A 19,090-nucleotide genomic window follows, 5' to 3' on the forward strand; every position below is an offset into this window, starting at 1 on the left:
AGAATTGGCCCTCTCCACACACAATGCGCAGCCGAGCCGAGCAGACACCACTCGAGCCCGACCCACCAATAACGTTTTTATTCTTTTTAAACCGCGACTGGCGGATTGAGCGTACCAACCAGTATTTTAGCTTAAATAAATTCACGCATAAACAAATTCGACTATTGTCGCGTAAAGAACTCTTCCATTTTGAAATAGGATTTTTTTAAGTTAAACCCTACTTCTGTTTTTCTGGGTTCTTAATTAATTTCCATTTAAGTGGTAAAAATACATACTGGAAGGACTACGATCTTCGTGAGAAACCATAGCGTATGTGATAATGTTAGTAGGTACATCACATATTGCGCACATTATTTAGAATATAGTAGAATATTTATTTGTCTCAAAAAAGGTTACATTTACAAAATTTCTTTTTAAATTAAATCAAATTACAACTAAGTATACAAATCGTAAAATGTTTTTGCCAACTGTGAAAGAGTCAAGTATTATGATGATAGTAAAAACCATTTAAAGTGAGTAAATAATGTATCTATTGTCAACTCGTCTACTCGATAGATGGTTAGAATCAGTGGATGGTTTCATCTCACTGATATTTATTTTACTAACTTTTAAGAATAAACTCTAGTATAACACAACAAAGCCCCAGAATCTTTTGGATTCACAAAAACAAAAGAGGTAAATAACGAAAATTGTAGCTTCAAAAGTTCGACCTAGAGATAACGCACGAGGCTCGGCTACAAAACGGATACGAACGCATACATACATACGTACTTTACTCGTACATTTAATATGTTGATTCTTGATCTCTCATCTACCGTGAGCAAAATACAGACCGTCCATTCCCACTTTATTAAATTAATAGTTAATATTGGAATCATAAGCTCTACTTAATAACACAAAATTGAAAGTAATTACAGAAATTCGTGTCAAGGTCGACTGAATCCCTGAAAATTCCTCCGCAAACATTAAAAGGCGAAAATCGCAATGCGTGAACAGACGGAGAGCGGAATTTGTGAGCGGTAAAATTAAATAAGCTTTTTTTATGCATAACGGCTTAAAGTTTACCTTTTTCACGGTTGTGACGTTTTCCTTTCATATCCGCTTTATCGGCGCGCGTTATCGGCGACTGTCTGCTGTTTTTCCGAAACGAAAAAAATACAATTTGTTGCTGGTGTTTCAGGCGAGATATTATAGCTGGGTAATAATACGTATGTTGGTTTGGCGGGGCGGGGCTCCTTGGAGGGGGCCGCTATTGGCAGAGCGTGAGCACCAGAGAGGGAGGCGCGAGCTCGCTCGCTCGGTCGGGCCATTGTGCGGTCGACTGCGGGCGCGCGATCGTCTCAGTGAGCTCACCGGAGCACCACGAAAGTTGCATGAAAAAAATGTTGGAGTTTTACACGAATATTAACCCTGGATTGATGCAGGAGAGCATGCAGCCGCCGCTCAGCTGCCCCAACAGAACAGGTCGGTGACGTGTCTTACTCCTTAAATTAGGCTCGCGCTAACTTACGTCTTATCAGCGAATTTTTAATTGGTGATAATTTTTTGTGAATTTCTAATTCCCCAAAAATTAAAGTGTATTTTTCCAAATTTTATTGCTGATAAGCCACTTTTGTTTATTCGTTGTTCGTTGGCGTTAAATGAATGGTCCAAGTTAAACGCGCCTTGTTGAAGTTTGCACGCGGAATGTGGGCAATTCGCAATTAAAGTTACCGAATGAAATAAATAAGTTTTTGGATTATTATTTTGTGGTTAAAAACTTTTCAATAACTTATTGAGATCACTTCGTGATTCAATAGTTTGAGTGTCATAACTAATTTTATATAAACTTCTAGTGTCACAAAAAACACTTTTTTGAAACGATAAACAATATTTAAATGTATTATTAGTGAGGAAATAATTTGGGACGTGTATATGAAATATATGACCACTAAAGAAACAGCCCTAGGCTTGTCTCCCCGCAGAGCCGGAGAATTTGAAGTATAAGAGCTTTTAAGCATTTATGTTGTAAATGTTTTGGGGTTCATTTGTCTGTAAAATACTCGATGTAATCTTAAATGAGTACGATTGAATTCTCATTATAATTACGAATTTCCCGTTAAACTTTTAGATAGAGATAACTACTACATAGACGTACGTATATTAAACAATAATTAAATATCAATTACTTACCTTTAATTAACGCAGCTTACCGAAATACCGTGAATAATAGGTACACTAACACAATTTTGTTAAATATTAACATAAAACAATTTCACTGTATACTTTAACATTAGCTTTAACTTTGCTACATTCTGTTTGAGTATTATTTTTACTAACATAAACCCGAAATGTATAAAATAAAATAAAACTTTTATGAAAATACGAAACATTATTTGAAAATAGAGTAGTTTTCAGTATAACAGTTGCAATGGATGAATGATGAAACGGACCAATTTAGTTGGTGAACTTTTTCCGATATCTGAATATTTTTGATCGTTTGTGTGTTAAGAGAGCTTTTAAGCTAAAAGTATGTAACGTATCCATGTTATATTTACCTAATAAATAAATAATATGAAACTAAAAAAATAAACAACGAATAGACTTCTACAATAATTTGACTTAACTGCATGCTAGTATCTACTGATACATAATATATTTATAACTTATAATGTATTTGTTCTTAAATATTAACATAAATATTTTAACAATATGAAGGATGTGGGCGACGCAGGACCGGTCTTTGTGGAAATCCTTGGGGGAGGCCTTTGTCCAGCAGTGGACGTCACTCGGCTGAAACGAACGAACAATATTAAAAATTGAATGTACCTAGAGCACCATAAAAAACATTGTCTGTAGAAACCATCACGCTGCTTTACGAGTACAGTCTTAATGAATAAATATCAATACCATTTTATTAATTCACGGTACTCACATCAAAGGAACGGCAATAAATCGTTAATTAACGATAATATTTCAAATTCTATCGAGTGTCGAAGATTTTAATTAAAATTAAATTCCGTGTAATTTTAATTATTGCGGAATAATAACGTCGAATCCTCAATTTAAATGCTAAAGGTTATTTTAAAGATGAAAAGTAATTAATATTTCAGATTCAGATTTAAAATCATTTTGAGCATTCATTTCGCCCGACTTTATAAATGTTGGTTTGTGTTCAACGAGTTTCTTTTGGTCCTTCTTACACTTATTTTGTTTTTAGGGACATCAGTATTATCATAGAAGGTCTAGTAGATACTTAGTACAAGATTTTACATTTCATCTTTGGACGTCACTTTTTCAGTGTGCCTACCATGAGTTTACGTTAGGTGTGCTCGCTAGCGACTGCGTAAAAAAATGACATTTAAATATAATTATGACATATTGTGCAGCGCCCCTAGCGACTACTTTCAAGAAATAAAATCTTCATAGAATTTTTTGACGTATTCGCTAGCGAGCTCACCTAACGTAAACTCATGGTAGGCACACAGGATCATTATCGTGACAAGGTTTGTTATCTGTTTCAGTACTTTTAAAAAACTACTCTTATCCTTAAAATTTACAAAAGAGCATTAACAAACAAAGTGAACTCAAACTATGTATATGAATCAGTCACATTTTGTTTGCAGTGTAGACTACTACAATAACTCATTGCAACCACATCTAGTTAGTGATATACAATAACTCAACAAACTTACTACTTTTATTGCCATAAGAACTATTTGAAAGTGGTGCGCTTTTCGCGCTGTAACGCAGCGGCATTCATTTAATAAACGCTATTCCATAGTTCGTAGGTTCGCTATAATAGTATTGTGAGCGCGGGCAGCGCATTCCGCTGTTTTTTAGGAAGAAATTATTTCGTTAAACATCACGGAGCTTTTAAATTTTAAATAACGCTTTCTACGTAATAATAATAAAAGGAAATTAATTACTGAGCGGTCTTCGTTATTTTCATTTGTGATGCATGGAATTTATAGAATAAAGTTTCATATTTTCAGAAACTACAGTTAAGCAGCTTAACTTATGTGAGATCACTTTAATGCCTCAGACTTAGTAGTTAGAGACTTGGATATTAAATTAAGAGGTCTAAGATTCGATTCCAAACTGAAAGACACTTTATAAATTACCACTTTTCGTGGTGGTTAGTGTCGATGGTGATTATCCAAAAGGAATATAACTGAGTACTTTTGAGAGAATGTAAGCTGTCGTCGGTCCAGTAAAGCCTTACCTTACCTATGGCGGCGCATCAAGTCTAAAACTAAAGCTGTGTTTTCAGTTACTCTCACTATATCGCCCTTACGATAAAAATAGAACATAGCATATGTTTGAAAAGAAGGTTGGTGTTAACACACTTGGAGAAAAAAATACGAGGAATTGTGCATAGTACTCTATTTACTACGAACAAGGCTCAACCACCCTTCACCCACGCGTCAAGCACGGCAAAATTCCGGCCTCGACAAAAAAAGCTTTATCTAACTCATATCATAATACCATTGTGGCATTGTGTAGTAATAATAATATTATGTTGGTTTGTGTAAAAAGTTGTAAAGTATTTTCTGTAGCTGTACGTTTAGAGCGGTGTACAAAACACATGTACATAGGTATATTGAAGTCAAGTGCCTGATAGTGCTATGGTTAAGATTTTAGGGATTTTAATTCAGGACTCAGAAATATTTTCTGTAATGAATTGTGCTTGCGGCGAGTTGGTTAACAGACTCTTAAGCTTAACAGACGGGTGAAGTCCGAAGAAAACGGCTTACACTTCCCAAGTTCAATCTTCATCCTTGTTCTTGAAATAAATACCCCGGAAAATTACCGGGGTAATTATAATTATTATTAATTATTATATACGAATTCAGACCGTAGACTATGAGCGTCGAGCGGGATTTCGTAGCCGACGCCATTGCTACGACATTAACGCCTTTCTACGGGGCTACGGCGCGTAGCGAGCCGTAGCGCGAATCAATACTACGGACTGTTTGTAGGAGCCGCAGGCCGTTTTCAGCCCCTTTTCAGTAAATATGGCACTAGTATTAGGCCGCGGCACCGGTTTTGAGAATATCGATTTGCCAAAAAAAGATTGTCTATATGACAACCGATAAAAATTTAAGTAGGAAAATTCTACAGTGCAAACTAAATTAAGAAAAATCGTTAAAGATTGCACAAATAATACTAACTTACGCTCAAATATTATAACTTCCACAAAATTAATGTTTTGTCTCTTTAGAACGTTGGGAACAAAGAAACTTGTCTCGTATTCTAAGAGTGACACAGCTGGAAATTCTGTACCAACGTCTTACAAAGGAGTAGTTAAACCGATCAAGGGTACGTGGAACTAACGCACAGTGCCCACGTGGGCCACAATTAAATTAACTGGGATTCCGACTGAACATTAAAGTTCTTTAGACATTACAGGATTAAATGTCGCTTATAAGCGTTTATCTGCGACTGCAAGTTTTTAGAGAGTGTTACACTTGAACACTAGAAAAATTTTAGAACATCATACATAGGCGTGCAAAATGAGAAATACATTGACATCCAGATAAAACTTATTACAGAGCTAGAAATCTTAAACAATTTGCAAAACATGATTATAACTGTCCATCACAAGTTAAAATTAATTAAAAAAGCCTGACTTCATTTCGCAACATCTCACGCGTTTGCTCTTTGTGAAAATTCATAAAATTATTTACCAAAGAGAAGCAGAAATAATTTTATACAGCCAATTTATCCTCTATTGAATCCGACACTTGAAGCTGGGGGGTTTCCATAGACAACGGGGGGAAGCAAACCAGAGACGAACACATACTTCAGCAAATTGATTGCTATGTATTATCTTGTAATATTCGGTGCTTATTAATTTGTTTTAATTTTATTGTTCATTCCGGTTGGATACTTTTTTAATAGGGTAAATATATTTTAACTCTGAGAATACTCTCCAGAAAAGGCCTGTAACTAAGGTTGCTTGTCTAACTACTTAAGCCCTTAAAGCAACAAATTATTTATAGACGCCGTTTTGTTTTGTTTACTAGCTTTAGCTAGAAGATAAATTCTCTTTCACAAACAAAACTGAGAAATAGAGGAAATGTAGAGGAAATACAAAATATAAACGGCACAAATGCACAATTTAGGCGTCTCATGGCTTCCAGCTTTATCCTTACACTATATATGTCAACGTAAAATTGTGAACTCTGTCAGTTTATAATATAACGCGTTAGATTGTAAACTAACAGTGGGTTAGGTTAGGTTAGATTGTAATTTAACTATGTCAGATTATAATCTGACGGAATTTACAATTTTACGGTGACATATATATAACAACTGTTTACTATTAGTCTAGTAAAATCTATCCAGGCTTAACTTAAACACTGTTTGATTTTGACGTGCTATAAAAATATAGTCATCCATAGGTGCTAAATAAAAGAAAGTATTGTTACTTGTAGAGGTTTAATACGAGTGCTTACAAAGTGCTTTTAAGCGCTGACACCTCACCACAAGTCTACCTAATACTGCATTGTAGGTATCTACTCGTACATACAGTATCCTAGACAATAGAATATGATCTATTGAATAGATCATCCGTGAGTCATAAATTAGATGATGCTTAAATATTATGATTAGATTCGACTGTTCAATTAGAGGATAAATAACTGTGAACTCAATTGAAGCCGTAAAATATAGTTAATTTACTTAAGATCAAGCAAGACCATAGATTTATTGAACTCTAGAAAATTTTAATTTGCTTTACCAGACAATAAACTGTAAATAAAATAAAAATAAACGGTATAATCAGCAATAACGAAGACTTTATCTTGCTAATGCTGTTTAATCACTGGTACACTATAGAGCTTTTCTCGGAATCTTTCCCAAGGCAGAAAGACTAGACTACGACACTTGAAAATACTGCGGCTTGAGATTTCTCTCCGGAGAAATTTCTAGAATACTGGGATTAAGTAAGAAATATTATACCCGCTAATGGTCATTCATTTTAAAAGGTGTCGTAGTGGCACTATCTTGATATAATGCACTAGCTTCTGCCTGCGGATTTGGTTGGATATTCGTCGGTCACAGAAAATTATTTTATTATTTTCTCATGGTTGTTTACACACTTATGTAGGTACTATTTGTATTACTTTAGTAAGATTAATAATTCAAAAACAATTTACTTTGCATTGTACGGTTTTACGTCAAGATAAACACTGTAGAGTCTATCTAGAATCTGTAGGTGTTTTAAACGAAAATGTATGTACCTAAAGCCTTATGTGCTGTAGTCAGTACATAATTACGACGCGACGTGCGCTTAATGTATTCGGTGCAAACAATTGAACGGGGACTCGCGAAGCGTAGAGATGGGTAAGAGACAAAGTTTCATGGGTTTCATCGAGTATTTTATCGAGCGAACATGTGCCTATAGATAGTGACCGATGTTTCCATCGATTTATCGTGCACGCATCGTTTACCGCAATGTTCGCGTTTGTGTGTAGGCAGTTAGGCACCTATCTACATGTATGGCAGCCCACATATGGTTAGGCAGGGAACAGCCTTTGTTACCGAGCTTAGTCGAGTGAATATTGAAAACTGAAATACCTAAGTGTCGAAGTTTTCCTACGTAAAGACCGTAACTTAGTACGCATTAAATTGCCTTTATGATTGTAAAAAGATGAATGAGACGAGAAAAATGTTAGTTTTTATAACGTTTTCTTTGCTCTACGTTACAAAGGAGGTAGAAAATAATAAAAATGTGACTCGTAAAATAGTTCATTTAAATAGCTCATTTAAATAGCTTTTTTTAAATACTTACTAAATTAAACTGCTGCAACTTGACTTGTGGGACTTTCAGTAGGTTTCGTAATTTTCTCGGACACTTATTGCCTATATGACCTTATAGGCATATCTACTGAACGAAATGGAACGAAACGAGACCTCGGCTCTATATCGAACATGCAAAACCTAACCTTAACAATTAGCTCCTAAACGTTACTTAATTTCTTACAATGCCTCGCTAGGTTGGTATTAAATTTTAAAGATTTTCTAACATTACCTAAATATGAGTATCCAACTTTATTTTAAACGAAAAATAATATAATATTTACTCGAATACTAGGACTAAGTAGGTAGTTCAACGCAGTCGCTCAACATTCTTAGCGTTGAGTAGGTACCTACATAAAGAATTTCTACTATGTGATACATTTTCCGATAAACGGCTCTCGACTTGAGAAAGCGAATTTATGCACAAAATGCAGAATAATATTTTACTGGTGTAAGTTTAAGGCTCTGCGGATCTTTGGTCAAATATTTTATAGAATTTCCTTTCTCACGATGGGCGAGAAAAATTAAAAGGTACTTAAATGCGAACTAATTTTAAAGAACTAATCATCTTACAGAAAAGCGTTGGAACTTAACGCGCTTTTGCCTCGTTCAAGCTTCCAGGAACTCCACGTAATTGCCATCTAGCTTAGCCGCAATTCCGCTTGAGTGCATTTTTGGATTGTCAAAGAAAGGCTAGGGACTTTTACTCCGCTCTTTTCTTGTGCAAGAATTCTCGGATCTTAATATTTCCAGGAACCAACACCGACAAGCTTTTCAGACTACCCGTCTGAATAGTTACCTTATTACGGTATTTTTAATGTTTATAGTTAGATTTCCGGGAAAAATTGTGATCTATTATTTGCAACTACTTTACAATTTTGGAAAATTGGTGGACAATAGTTTATTAAAATAACAAGCTTATCAAAAAATATACCTAATATGTAGGTATATACAGGGTGTTAGGTAAATGGGGATATGAACCGACACTAGCCCATGTTAACATGGGCATATAAATGGTATGGTGAAGTCAGAAAATTGATCATCTTCATTTTAACTATTTTAATTTTCATACAAATCGGATTTTATAAAATTTATTTTGTATGAAAATTTAAAAAATTAAAATGATGATATCAAATTTCTGACTTCACCATACCATTTATATGCCCATGTTAACATGGGCTAGTGTCGGCTTATATACCCATTTACCTAACACCCTGTATAATATTTGGTTGTGCTGTAATAACTTCGTAATAAAAATCTTTTCAATCCATGGCGTCAGCTCAGAACGAATGGAGAATTATTAGTTCTACATTCAAAATTCGAAAAATTCAGAAGAAATTCAATCGTGAGCGGCGCAAAGTGTAACCACCGTCCGCGAAGTCGAAGAAGATTAGTTCTACATTAAAATTCGAAAACTCGAAAATTAATTCTGAAAAAAGACGATCAAGAGCGGCACAAAGTAAAACCGCCGTCCGCGATGTCAAGTCAGTACTCATCGATTAAGTTGGGTCGGGTACCGCGGCCGGGTCACCGGCACGCCCTCAAGGGGCGTTCCCCTCCCCAAGGAGTAGACGCCTAAGCCTGATATTTTGCTCGTGTCAGGGTTGTGAAAAAAAAGAGATATTTCATTAGTATTTTTTTTAATGTTGACTTTCCAAAAAATCTCAAAAAATTGTCTAGAAGACGAACCCATACTATACTCGTACCTACTTAACACTAACAACAATAGTGTCTATTATAACAAACAACTTTACCAATCTACCAAAAAAGGAAGTAAAGACCTATAATGCATGGGATTGGCTGAGTAAACACAGTAAAGACGTGTTTGTGCGATACACTTAAAATCAGACTTTGAGAATCGTCAGTCTACATAAAAAGATAGGCAAGGTAATACAAAAATGGGATACCAACATTCGTACTTAGATAATCATAAATATTATAAAAATCCCTAAGCAAACGGTAGGGATCTGGATATTCAAGTCTTTTGTAACCAATTTCATGTGCCCAAGTAATATAAAATCATTTATGATGTCTCGCTTTGCAGAAATAATTAAATTGTTAATTAGATTACTTGTGACCACTTTGATAAAGTAGGTAAAGAAAAAATTGGAAACAAATATGTGTGTTGTTTTAGAGAAATTTGGAAATGACAAAGTTGGCAACCCTGACCCGCGCCATTTCGACTCGTCTACAAGTACGTACATACAACATTGATCTTTTACGTAGAGATCAATAGACGTACAGCTTTGCGATGCTATAGAAAAATAAGACTTATCGTTTTTATTAAATAAAACGTTAACTTAATACTACACTATATTTATACTTTCTACAAGTTTTAATTAAATGAAGATCATTAAAAATAACCCAATTGTAAGTAAGTTACTAATTTATATTTCGAATCAACATTAGACCATATGTAGTACTTATTATTCTCTGCCTTAACTACGAGTACCATAATGTGAATAAACAATCTATTTGACTTCTCATTTCTTATTTCCACCGGAACGACCGCAGAAAGATAAAATTGAAAAATAAAAATAGCCACAGCGCAGACAATCATGTATTGTGAATCGAAAATTATCATACGAAAAGCGGGGAATGAAAATATGCGATATAAAATCTGATCTGAATTCAGAATTATTTAATTTTCACACGAGCATCAGTTCTGAACTAAGGGCTGGAGCACACAGCATTATTATTATTTTTCAATGTAATTTTATAAATCAATATCTATAAAAATATATTACGAGTACATACAAATCAATGGAAATGGGTGTAAAATAGAAGCGTTAAAATTGTTTTGTTGTTTCGAGATCCACAGCCTGAAAATGTGAAAGGATAATAATGTTGTGATAACAAATATTTCAGTCAAGTTTTGGATTTCCTCTATGTTGTATCCCACGCACTACCTTTTAAGGAATTTTGTCTGTTACAGAAAAACTTTGGCACGCGCATCCCTGTTTTTAAAACCGGTATAAAAACTATCCTATGTCCTTTCCCGGGACTCAAACTATCTTTATGCCAAATTTCATCAAAATCGGTTCAGTGGTTTAGGCGTGAAAGCAAGACAGACAGACAGACAGAGTTACTTTCGCATTTTTAATATTAGTATACAGGGTGTTAGGTAAATGGGTATATGAGCCGACACTAGCCTATGTTAACATGGTCATATAAATGGTATGGTGAAGTCAGAAAATTGATATCTTCATTTTAATTATTTTATTTTTCATACAAATCGGATTTTATAAAATTTATTTTGTATGAAAATTAAAAAAATTAAATGATAATATCAAATTTTTGACTTCACCATACCATTTATATGCCCATGTTAACATGGGCTAGTGTCGGCTCATATACCCATTTACCTAACACCCTGTATATTTTGGATTTCCTCTATGTTTTATACCACGCACAAGTTCTTTAGTAAATAAAAACGCGGCCTGGTACAACAAGGCTGAGCGTTTGTATGTGGCCAGTCCTAATCGATACACGAGTGACTCTTCGGAGCACACGCCGTGAATGGGCGTACGTACATACTAGGGATGTTATGGATATCCCTAACCGTAACCGAAACTATCGGATATCCGAAATAAAAAAACATCGGTAACCGTAACCGAAACCGATTCAAAAGTTTTGGATAGTTTCGCATAACGTCGGAGTCTAAATTTTAATATTTTTTAATATTTGTTACTTGTCTGGCATTCCCTGGCACCATGCACCATCTAATATCCCTTCCTGTTTTACCTCCATCATAATAGGTGTCATTATAGTACATAAAAGGCTATGTGGGTCGCACAGCCCCTTGCTACTTACATTTTTAAAATTCTAATATCCCTAACCGAAATTATCAGAAATTTTCGGATAATCCGAAATGATTTCATATCCGAAACCGGTTTAATATTATTTTAATATCCGTAACCGTATCCATAACCGAAACTTCATATCCTTAACATCCCTGGTACATACAGAGGTATCGGTCCACTCGCTCTACAAACGTCCACGCCAAAGCTATCCGTTTAGTGGGTTAACCATTACTCGGTCATGTATCAAACATGTGAAACAAACCTCGGTTGAACCGATAAAAGGCAAAGCACCATAAAGCATGGCTAGATATCGATCACATAGACCTATTGCGAGAGATAAATTTTTTATCACGGGGCATGATAAAACAAAGACTATTTAAAACATAAACGGTGACACATTCTAGTAGAACAACATGAGAAGTAGACTAGTTTAAGTATAAAAATGCAGCGAGACTAGTAGTACCTACTAAACTCATGAGTATGTTGATACATAGCGAGGGCTCTTCATTTAGTATGTTCTCTCATGTCACCAGACTAGAGGTAGTAATATTTCTTACTAGAAAGTTAAGCTCTCTTTAACGACGGTAATATGAAAATAGATAACATTGTGGAACTGGCAAACTAATAAGAAACTTCTAACGTAATAATCCACGTCATCAACGTATTAATGTACATTTATAATATTCGTCGTTAGCTCCGCATATGTATTACAATTCTCAAAATGTAGTTTGAGTGTCCATGCTTATTCAGCCTTTTCATTTATGTTTGTCACAATAAAATATAAAATTATATGATGCAAAAAGTACAGTGTTTTTGATGCAATAATTCTCAGCCATAAATCGAACTGCAAGCACTCTACAATCTGATTTGAACAAAGACAACTTAAGAAATTGAAACTGAGTAATTTAAATGAAAGATGATAGAGTTATTCAGGTAGAGGTTTCTATTTAGATTTCGTTAAAAACAATACTTAACGTTTTGTCAAAGTTTTTACTTAATTTCAATTAAAATTCTTTTTTATTATTACCTACTCTAGTTATAAAACAGTGATAAGTTGATATTAGGATTACCTATATCATTATGTCCACAATATAGGTACCTTTGTAAGCTGAGCATATTTATCACATATTTATATAATACCGCCTGCGATATGTAAAGTGATCCCAGAAGACCGTCCACATGCTACTAACCTTAGCCTCCTTTCCGCAGAGCTGAGCGCCAGCATCAAGCGGGAGAAGATCGTGGAGATATGCGAGGGATGCGGCCAGAAGATCCAGGACCGCTACCTCATGAGGGTCGGCGAGCTGTCCTGGCACGAGCACTGCCTCAGCTGCTGCGTCTGCGGCTGCCCGCTCGCCCACACCTGCTTCACCAGGAACGCCAAGCTCTACTGCAAACCAGATTACGATAGGTAATTAACATTCCAAACGAGCGAGATCGAACAAACTCAATCCGTGAGAATGCTCGAGCTTGCTACCAAAACAAAGCGAATTGTGCCCCCGCGAACTGCTAGCGCTATGCCAGGCGAAATGCTGGGCGTCCAAATTTTCTTGTGTTACCTTTATTATTGTTGTCCTTAGATTGTTCGGGGTGAAATGCACGAGGTGCGGCGATCGCCTTCTGCCGCAGGAGATGGTGATGCGCGCTCAGCAGTACGTGTTTCACATCCAATGCTTTGTCTGCGTGATGTGCTGCCAGCCGCTGCAGAAGGGCGAACAATACGTCATCAGAGCCGGCCAGATATTCTGCCGCCAAGATTTCGAGAAGGAAATGTACTTGATGCAGCATGCTGAGGACGATATGATCATAGACGATTCAGAGCGCCCTCGCGATGGAAGGCGAGGCCCGAAGAGGCCTCGAACGATTTTGACATCAGCTCAGCGCAGGCAATTCAAGGCCTCCTTCGAAGTCAGCCCGAAACCGTGCCGCAAAGTCCGCGAAGCTCTCGCAAAAGACACTGGATTGAGCGTCCGAGTAGTGCAGGTGTGGTTCCAAAACCAGAGGGCTAAAATGAAGAAGATCCAAAGGAAGGCCAAGCAAGAGGGAGACAAGAATACCGAAAAGGATAAAGATAAAGATGAGAAAAATATAAAGCAGGAGTCACCGTCAAGCGAGCACGGAAATTACTTGGGCCTTGATGGATCTTACTCTGCTTCAAGTCAACCTCTGAACCCGAATCTGCCGTACTCTCCAGATGGTGAGCATATTTTATACTGTGAAACATAAGGAAAGTCTGAAGGAGATTATCATAAGGTACAATTCTGTTAAATAACTTACATAATATTTTCTCTTTCCAGATTATCCAGCGCATTCTGGCGACAGCTTCTGCAGCTCAGACATATCCCTCGACGGCAGCAACTTCGACCAGCTCGACGAGGGCGCTTCTGATACCATGAGCTTACAGAACCTGGAGGTCCAGCATCACTCGCATCAACACGCTTCTCACGAGCCGCTCAACTTGGGCACGGGGGCTGTGGTGAACCCCATAGACAAGCTGTACCTCATGCAGAATTCGTACTTTAGCACTGATCATTGATTAGATAGCCGACGTGGCGCTGGTCGGCGCTGCAGGCACGGCCAGCGACTGCGCCCCCCGGCTGCTGTGAGCATCTCTGTGAACGCCACAGCAACGGTCACCAGCCACACCAGCACCATCACGCACGCTGCTGACGCAGCGATGCACGCCGCGATACCGTTTTACGCTGGACACTACCCAATGCCAAATCAGTATTGAGATTATCCGAGCTCTCCGTAGTCACAGAGCAGTTACAATAATTAGTCAAATGCTATTTGCACCCCCATAAATGTTGCAAGTCCTCTTTTAGTAAAATTGTGTTATTGTTGTTATGTAGAACAACTTACAGAAACCCGACACCCGTTAGAAGTAGTGTAGTAATGTTGCAGCTTTCGCTTTTGATAAAGTCAGTTATAATCTTACCTACTAAATGTGAAACTTATATTCGGTGTTTATACATTACTTACTCGTACCTAGTAAGTATATCATTAGGACACATCCGGCGTACAAGTGTTTTGGGAAAGTATTCTAAATCCTAAATTAAGAGTGTAAATTATGTACAGATAGTATTTTAAGCTTCAACAATGTAGAGACCGGTCACTGTATTTCAAATACGTAGAGTTTAGTATTTAGAGAAGGTTTTTGAACTACACACAGTATTATTCATTTGTAGTTAACTTTTGTGTTCTTGGAATTGTTACAGAATATTAGATCAAGCCGATTTTGAAGGGAATTACCCATAGTTACTCATTTTAAAGAATTTTCAGTCTGCCACTGGACAAGGGAAAATATTTTCGTTGTCCAGTGTTAGACAACGTAATAGTAATTTTGCCGAAAATTGGCAGTTAGGAAAATATTTATGTCCGTTACAAGTTAGTTAAATCATCCTCAAACTAGTAAGTAATTCAAGTTTACAAAGTTACTACAAACCATTATGCATCTGAATCTGAAATAGTATAATAATGACCTAGTTGTTACCGATTTATGTAATATTACACTCGTTACCTTCAATGTTAAACATAGAGTAAATAAATAGGAATTCACAAAGCTGGATTTAAAAATAATACAGTTGTAACTTTAATTTAAGCAATTACCTTCTTAATAGTTGTAAATATAAAAGTTATCAGTGTATTCGTGTAATATTAGTGGGTGTCTACATTGAAATACTAAAAGTTAAGCAAAATTAAATGCCTCGTCATAGGTTTCAATTTGTTTTGTTGGAGATTTTTGTAACTTTGCTGATGTTATAATGATAATATAATATAATATAAGAGTCTTATTGTAAAATTAAAAGTAATGTGTACTTATTCACCTTCATACAACTACACGAGACTTTATTTGATTAGGTACTTTTGCTTCAAACTACACCAATATCAGATAACTAGACACTGTACCCGCTCTAAAATAGTTTATTAATCAAAACATAAACCAATTAACGTTTTGTTGTGTATTTAATGAATATATGAATCTATTGTTGTGCTATTAGATTGTTAGGTGCACTTGAATCATAGTTTATTTAACTTATTATAATAACTTTTAACCTACTAACAATTATTTTCTGCATTTACGTGTTATTCTAGTCAAATTATTGTTTAAGAATTATTTTAGTGAAGCGTTACATAACTGCGTATCTACTTAAGAAATATTCTTATTTAAACTTGATATAAAATTGCCGCCTGTAATATATTTTATCTAACTTATTTTACCAACTTTTGTGACACCAAAAACAATTTTTCTAGTCAAACATTTTGTGAATTAGTTTAAGTTTATCTGTTGTTATCGTATGCATACTTATACTAGAACATGCTGTATTTTATAAATTGATGTAAATGTAAATTAAAACATCATTATCAATATTAGTACGTATTATTCTCCTGCCGTTAGACTCCCTCAGAGGTTCTGGGTTTGATTCCCAGTTAAAATACTAGCAAATAATCACTTAAAAAAAGAAAAACTACTTAATGCTTTGAAACGATTCTGTCATTCTTACACAAGACATTTCTTTTGTTCCAAAAGTACCTAAGTCCCTTAACAATCAATAGGAGAAACTATATACTTTCGGGATATCTACATCAATAGATTAAGTGTGTATGCAACATATCGTATGATACCATACATGCCCCTATATACTTCGCAACACAGGACTTCTCACGCCCGTATTCACAAACATTACTATGAGGTCTCACAGTGCGCCTGGGCCGTGGACGCACAAGTTGACATATATATATTTCAACGCTGTGTGTTCGATTTGCTGCTTTTTTTTTTTATGCTTTATTTATTTATTTATTCAGAGATTTCTTTTACTTAAGCAAGCATCGTTTATGAATACTGGCGTATGTCTAGCCCTCCCCTTCGGTCTTGCCTTTGATCGTGTCACAAACCCAACACACGTGGGCTGGCGTTTGCTATTGGACGTTGGGTCACGTTTACGTCCAAGGTTTGTCCAAGATACACATCAGTGTATTGGATCCAAGATTCCTTGGTGCAAATACCAAAGTGTTGTCGTAGCAAGCCACTCGGAGGCTTCTAACCATACTTAAGGCAGGGTACTCACCTGCCATGTAGCACGTAACGTAGCATGTAACGTAACCAACCTTTAAGTGAGTACGGCTCGTCCACGGTCATCGCGTATCTGGCTGCGAGTTCCTGAATCTTACTGCGAGCCGCCTTTGTGCTCGCAGTGATACTGCCACTTGGCGGGTCGCTACGATCTCTATGCGAACCACGAGCAAGCAGCTCGCAGCGGGCTCGTGCCTATGTACTCACTTGATACAGTATCTGATACATAACATGATACACGGCTAGATGAGTACCCTGCTTATCGACCAATTGTTGATAAAAGCAGTAACAAAGAGTCTGTTACTTTCCTACAAAAACTTCCACGTGTAGTAGGATATAGGTACTAAGGGCCTGGGGTGCTCGTGCTATCTGATGCGGTGTTTGAGGCAAGCTAAATATTTAGGTACCTAGGTTACTATGTTAGGAACGGATTCACCGAAATAGTCCCGCAGCGATCGAACGGAGATCTGAAATAGCGTCCTCTCTAAATAGTAGTCCGATACAAAGCATTTGAAACTCAACAGTGCCTAGGTATAGTCCGATTTTTAATTCGACGGAATTCTGACAGCTGTCATTTTTTGACAATTCAGATGTAATAAGCCTTTTTTGCTTTGAATGATTAATAAATAATATGAAATGAAATTTCATCAACTACAACTTACAAGAATGAACTATTGTTTGTTTCGTGAATTAAATGTACACTAATTATTATGTACATTTTAGAGATTAAATAGAAAAAAACGTGTTTTTAACACAGTAAAACAACATATTAACATAAACGAAAATATGTATTGATCATCAATCATCATTATCGTCATCATAATCAACTTGGATTATAAAATTGGCATCTTGTTAAATTGGTTATTTTATGAAGCTAAGATTTTATTAACAAAAGGATTTTCATAAAAAAGGTTTGTAACCCATGGATTATTGGCCAGGGAGTCCAGTAATAGAAAAATAATTTCCCAATTTTTTTTGTAACTTCTAAAATATGATTATAAAAATTCAAATAACCATTTTGAAATGATCAGTACATTTTTAAGCCTTAGTTTTTTAAGTGAAACCTTAAATTCAAGAAAGGATTATTTTTTAATTTGTGAAAATGCTCTCCATCCTTAGTGGGAATGTTTCAATGTTGGCAACACTTCTGAAATGTCAAAATTCCGTCGAATTAAAAATCAGAGTTTAGGAAATTTACCTCTAAAATGATTAATTTAGCTACATCAGGTAGCTACGAGGTGAACACGCGTGCTAGTACAGTCAGCGTCAAAAAGTTGACAAGACAACCTTATTTCAATTGTAACAAAGACGTGTTGACTGATGAGACTTTGGTTACTTTGGGCACACTTTGGGTGTCACGAACTATTTGACGCTGACTGTACGTTGAGGTAGGTATTACATTACTGCTATCGGAGCTTCCATTGATTTTCAGAGTACGGCCTAAATGCAGTCCGCTTCGAACAGCCCTTACTAACTTCAATTAACATTTACTTGCAGAATTCCATTCAAATCGAACTGAATATGTAGGCAATGCTACAGTACAAAGCATACGCTTCCTATGAAATTTAGGCATTGTGAAGCTGTTATTAGAGATTTTAAGTAATGAGGAAGTGTTCCTGGGATTATAATTTTTTAATTTTTTAATTATTTAATTTAATTACAAGGTTAGGCTTATAATCTAACATTTCTTATATCACTAAACATAAAAATGTTTGTTGTGACATTGCACATTCATCGCAATAGCTTATAAGTATAAAAATTAATATTATAGGAAGGCGGTAGGTATCAATAAATTTGCCAGCTGGAGGTGAGTCGCACGACGCGATACTACGTCGACTCGGGTCGAGCGTTCCGCTAGGTATTTTTTTGCAACGTACCTACAGGGTGTCTTCATGTTTATGTAATACAAGTTATACTTGTTCCAAAGAAATTTTTTTTTTTTTTTTAAATTTTATTTTAGTTAGTAAACTAGTATGACTCTGTGTAAGATGTGTAATAAGTGCATAGTTTGGTCAGAGGAAAGTTTTGTTATAGTTTTAGTAATTTATATTAAGGTAGTTAAGGGTAAGTTTTATCATTGTGTTATGTTATTTGTAATTCAATTAATATTTATAGATTAGGTAGAATAATGGGTATTTAGCAACACGACAGTATGTTGATTATAAATTATTATTATAAAAGAACTTCCTAAGTATAATTTTTATATTTTTAGTGTTTATTTTTTCTTTTATTTCAGTTGGCAGGAGATTAACCAGTCTCGGAACGATGTACTGAGTGGTTCTTGCACCGTAGGTATTTTTAGCAGATATAGTTGAGACCTTTTTATCTTTTACTTTTCTGGTTAGTTTATTATGTTTTATTGGCACGCGTAGTTCTTCTCGATGATATTGTTCTGTTAGCAAGCTATAGTATACTTTTTGGTGTACTG

At 35.8% G+C, this 19,090-nt stretch overlaps 1 protein-coding gene across 1 annotated transcript; it reads left to right on the plus strand.

Annotated features, from left to right (window-relative positions):
* The first annotated feature begins 1,326 nt into the window (after positions 1-1,326).
* LOC135086594 (LIM homeobox transcription factor 1-beta) lies at positions 1,327-15,904 on the plus strand. Its single transcript, XM_063981347.1, has 4 exons — positions 1,327-1,464; positions 12,798-12,999; positions 13,169-13,785; positions 13,886-15,904. The coding sequence occupies exons 1-4, from the start codon at positions 1,374-1,376 to the stop codon at positions 14,122-14,124; spliced, it is 1,149 nt and encodes a 382-aa protein (XP_063837417.1). The 5' UTR covers positions 1,327-1,373; the 3' UTR covers positions 14,125-15,904.
* Positions 15,905-19,090: the final 3,186 nt, after the last annotated feature.

This window comes from Ostrinia nubilalis, chromosome Z (genome assembly GCF_963855985.1).
Source record: "Ostrinia nubilalis chromosome Z, ilOstNubi1.1, whole genome shotgun sequence".
Classification (NCBI taxonomy): Eukaryota; Metazoa; Arthropoda; class Insecta; order Lepidoptera; family Crambidae; genus Ostrinia; species Ostrinia nubilalis.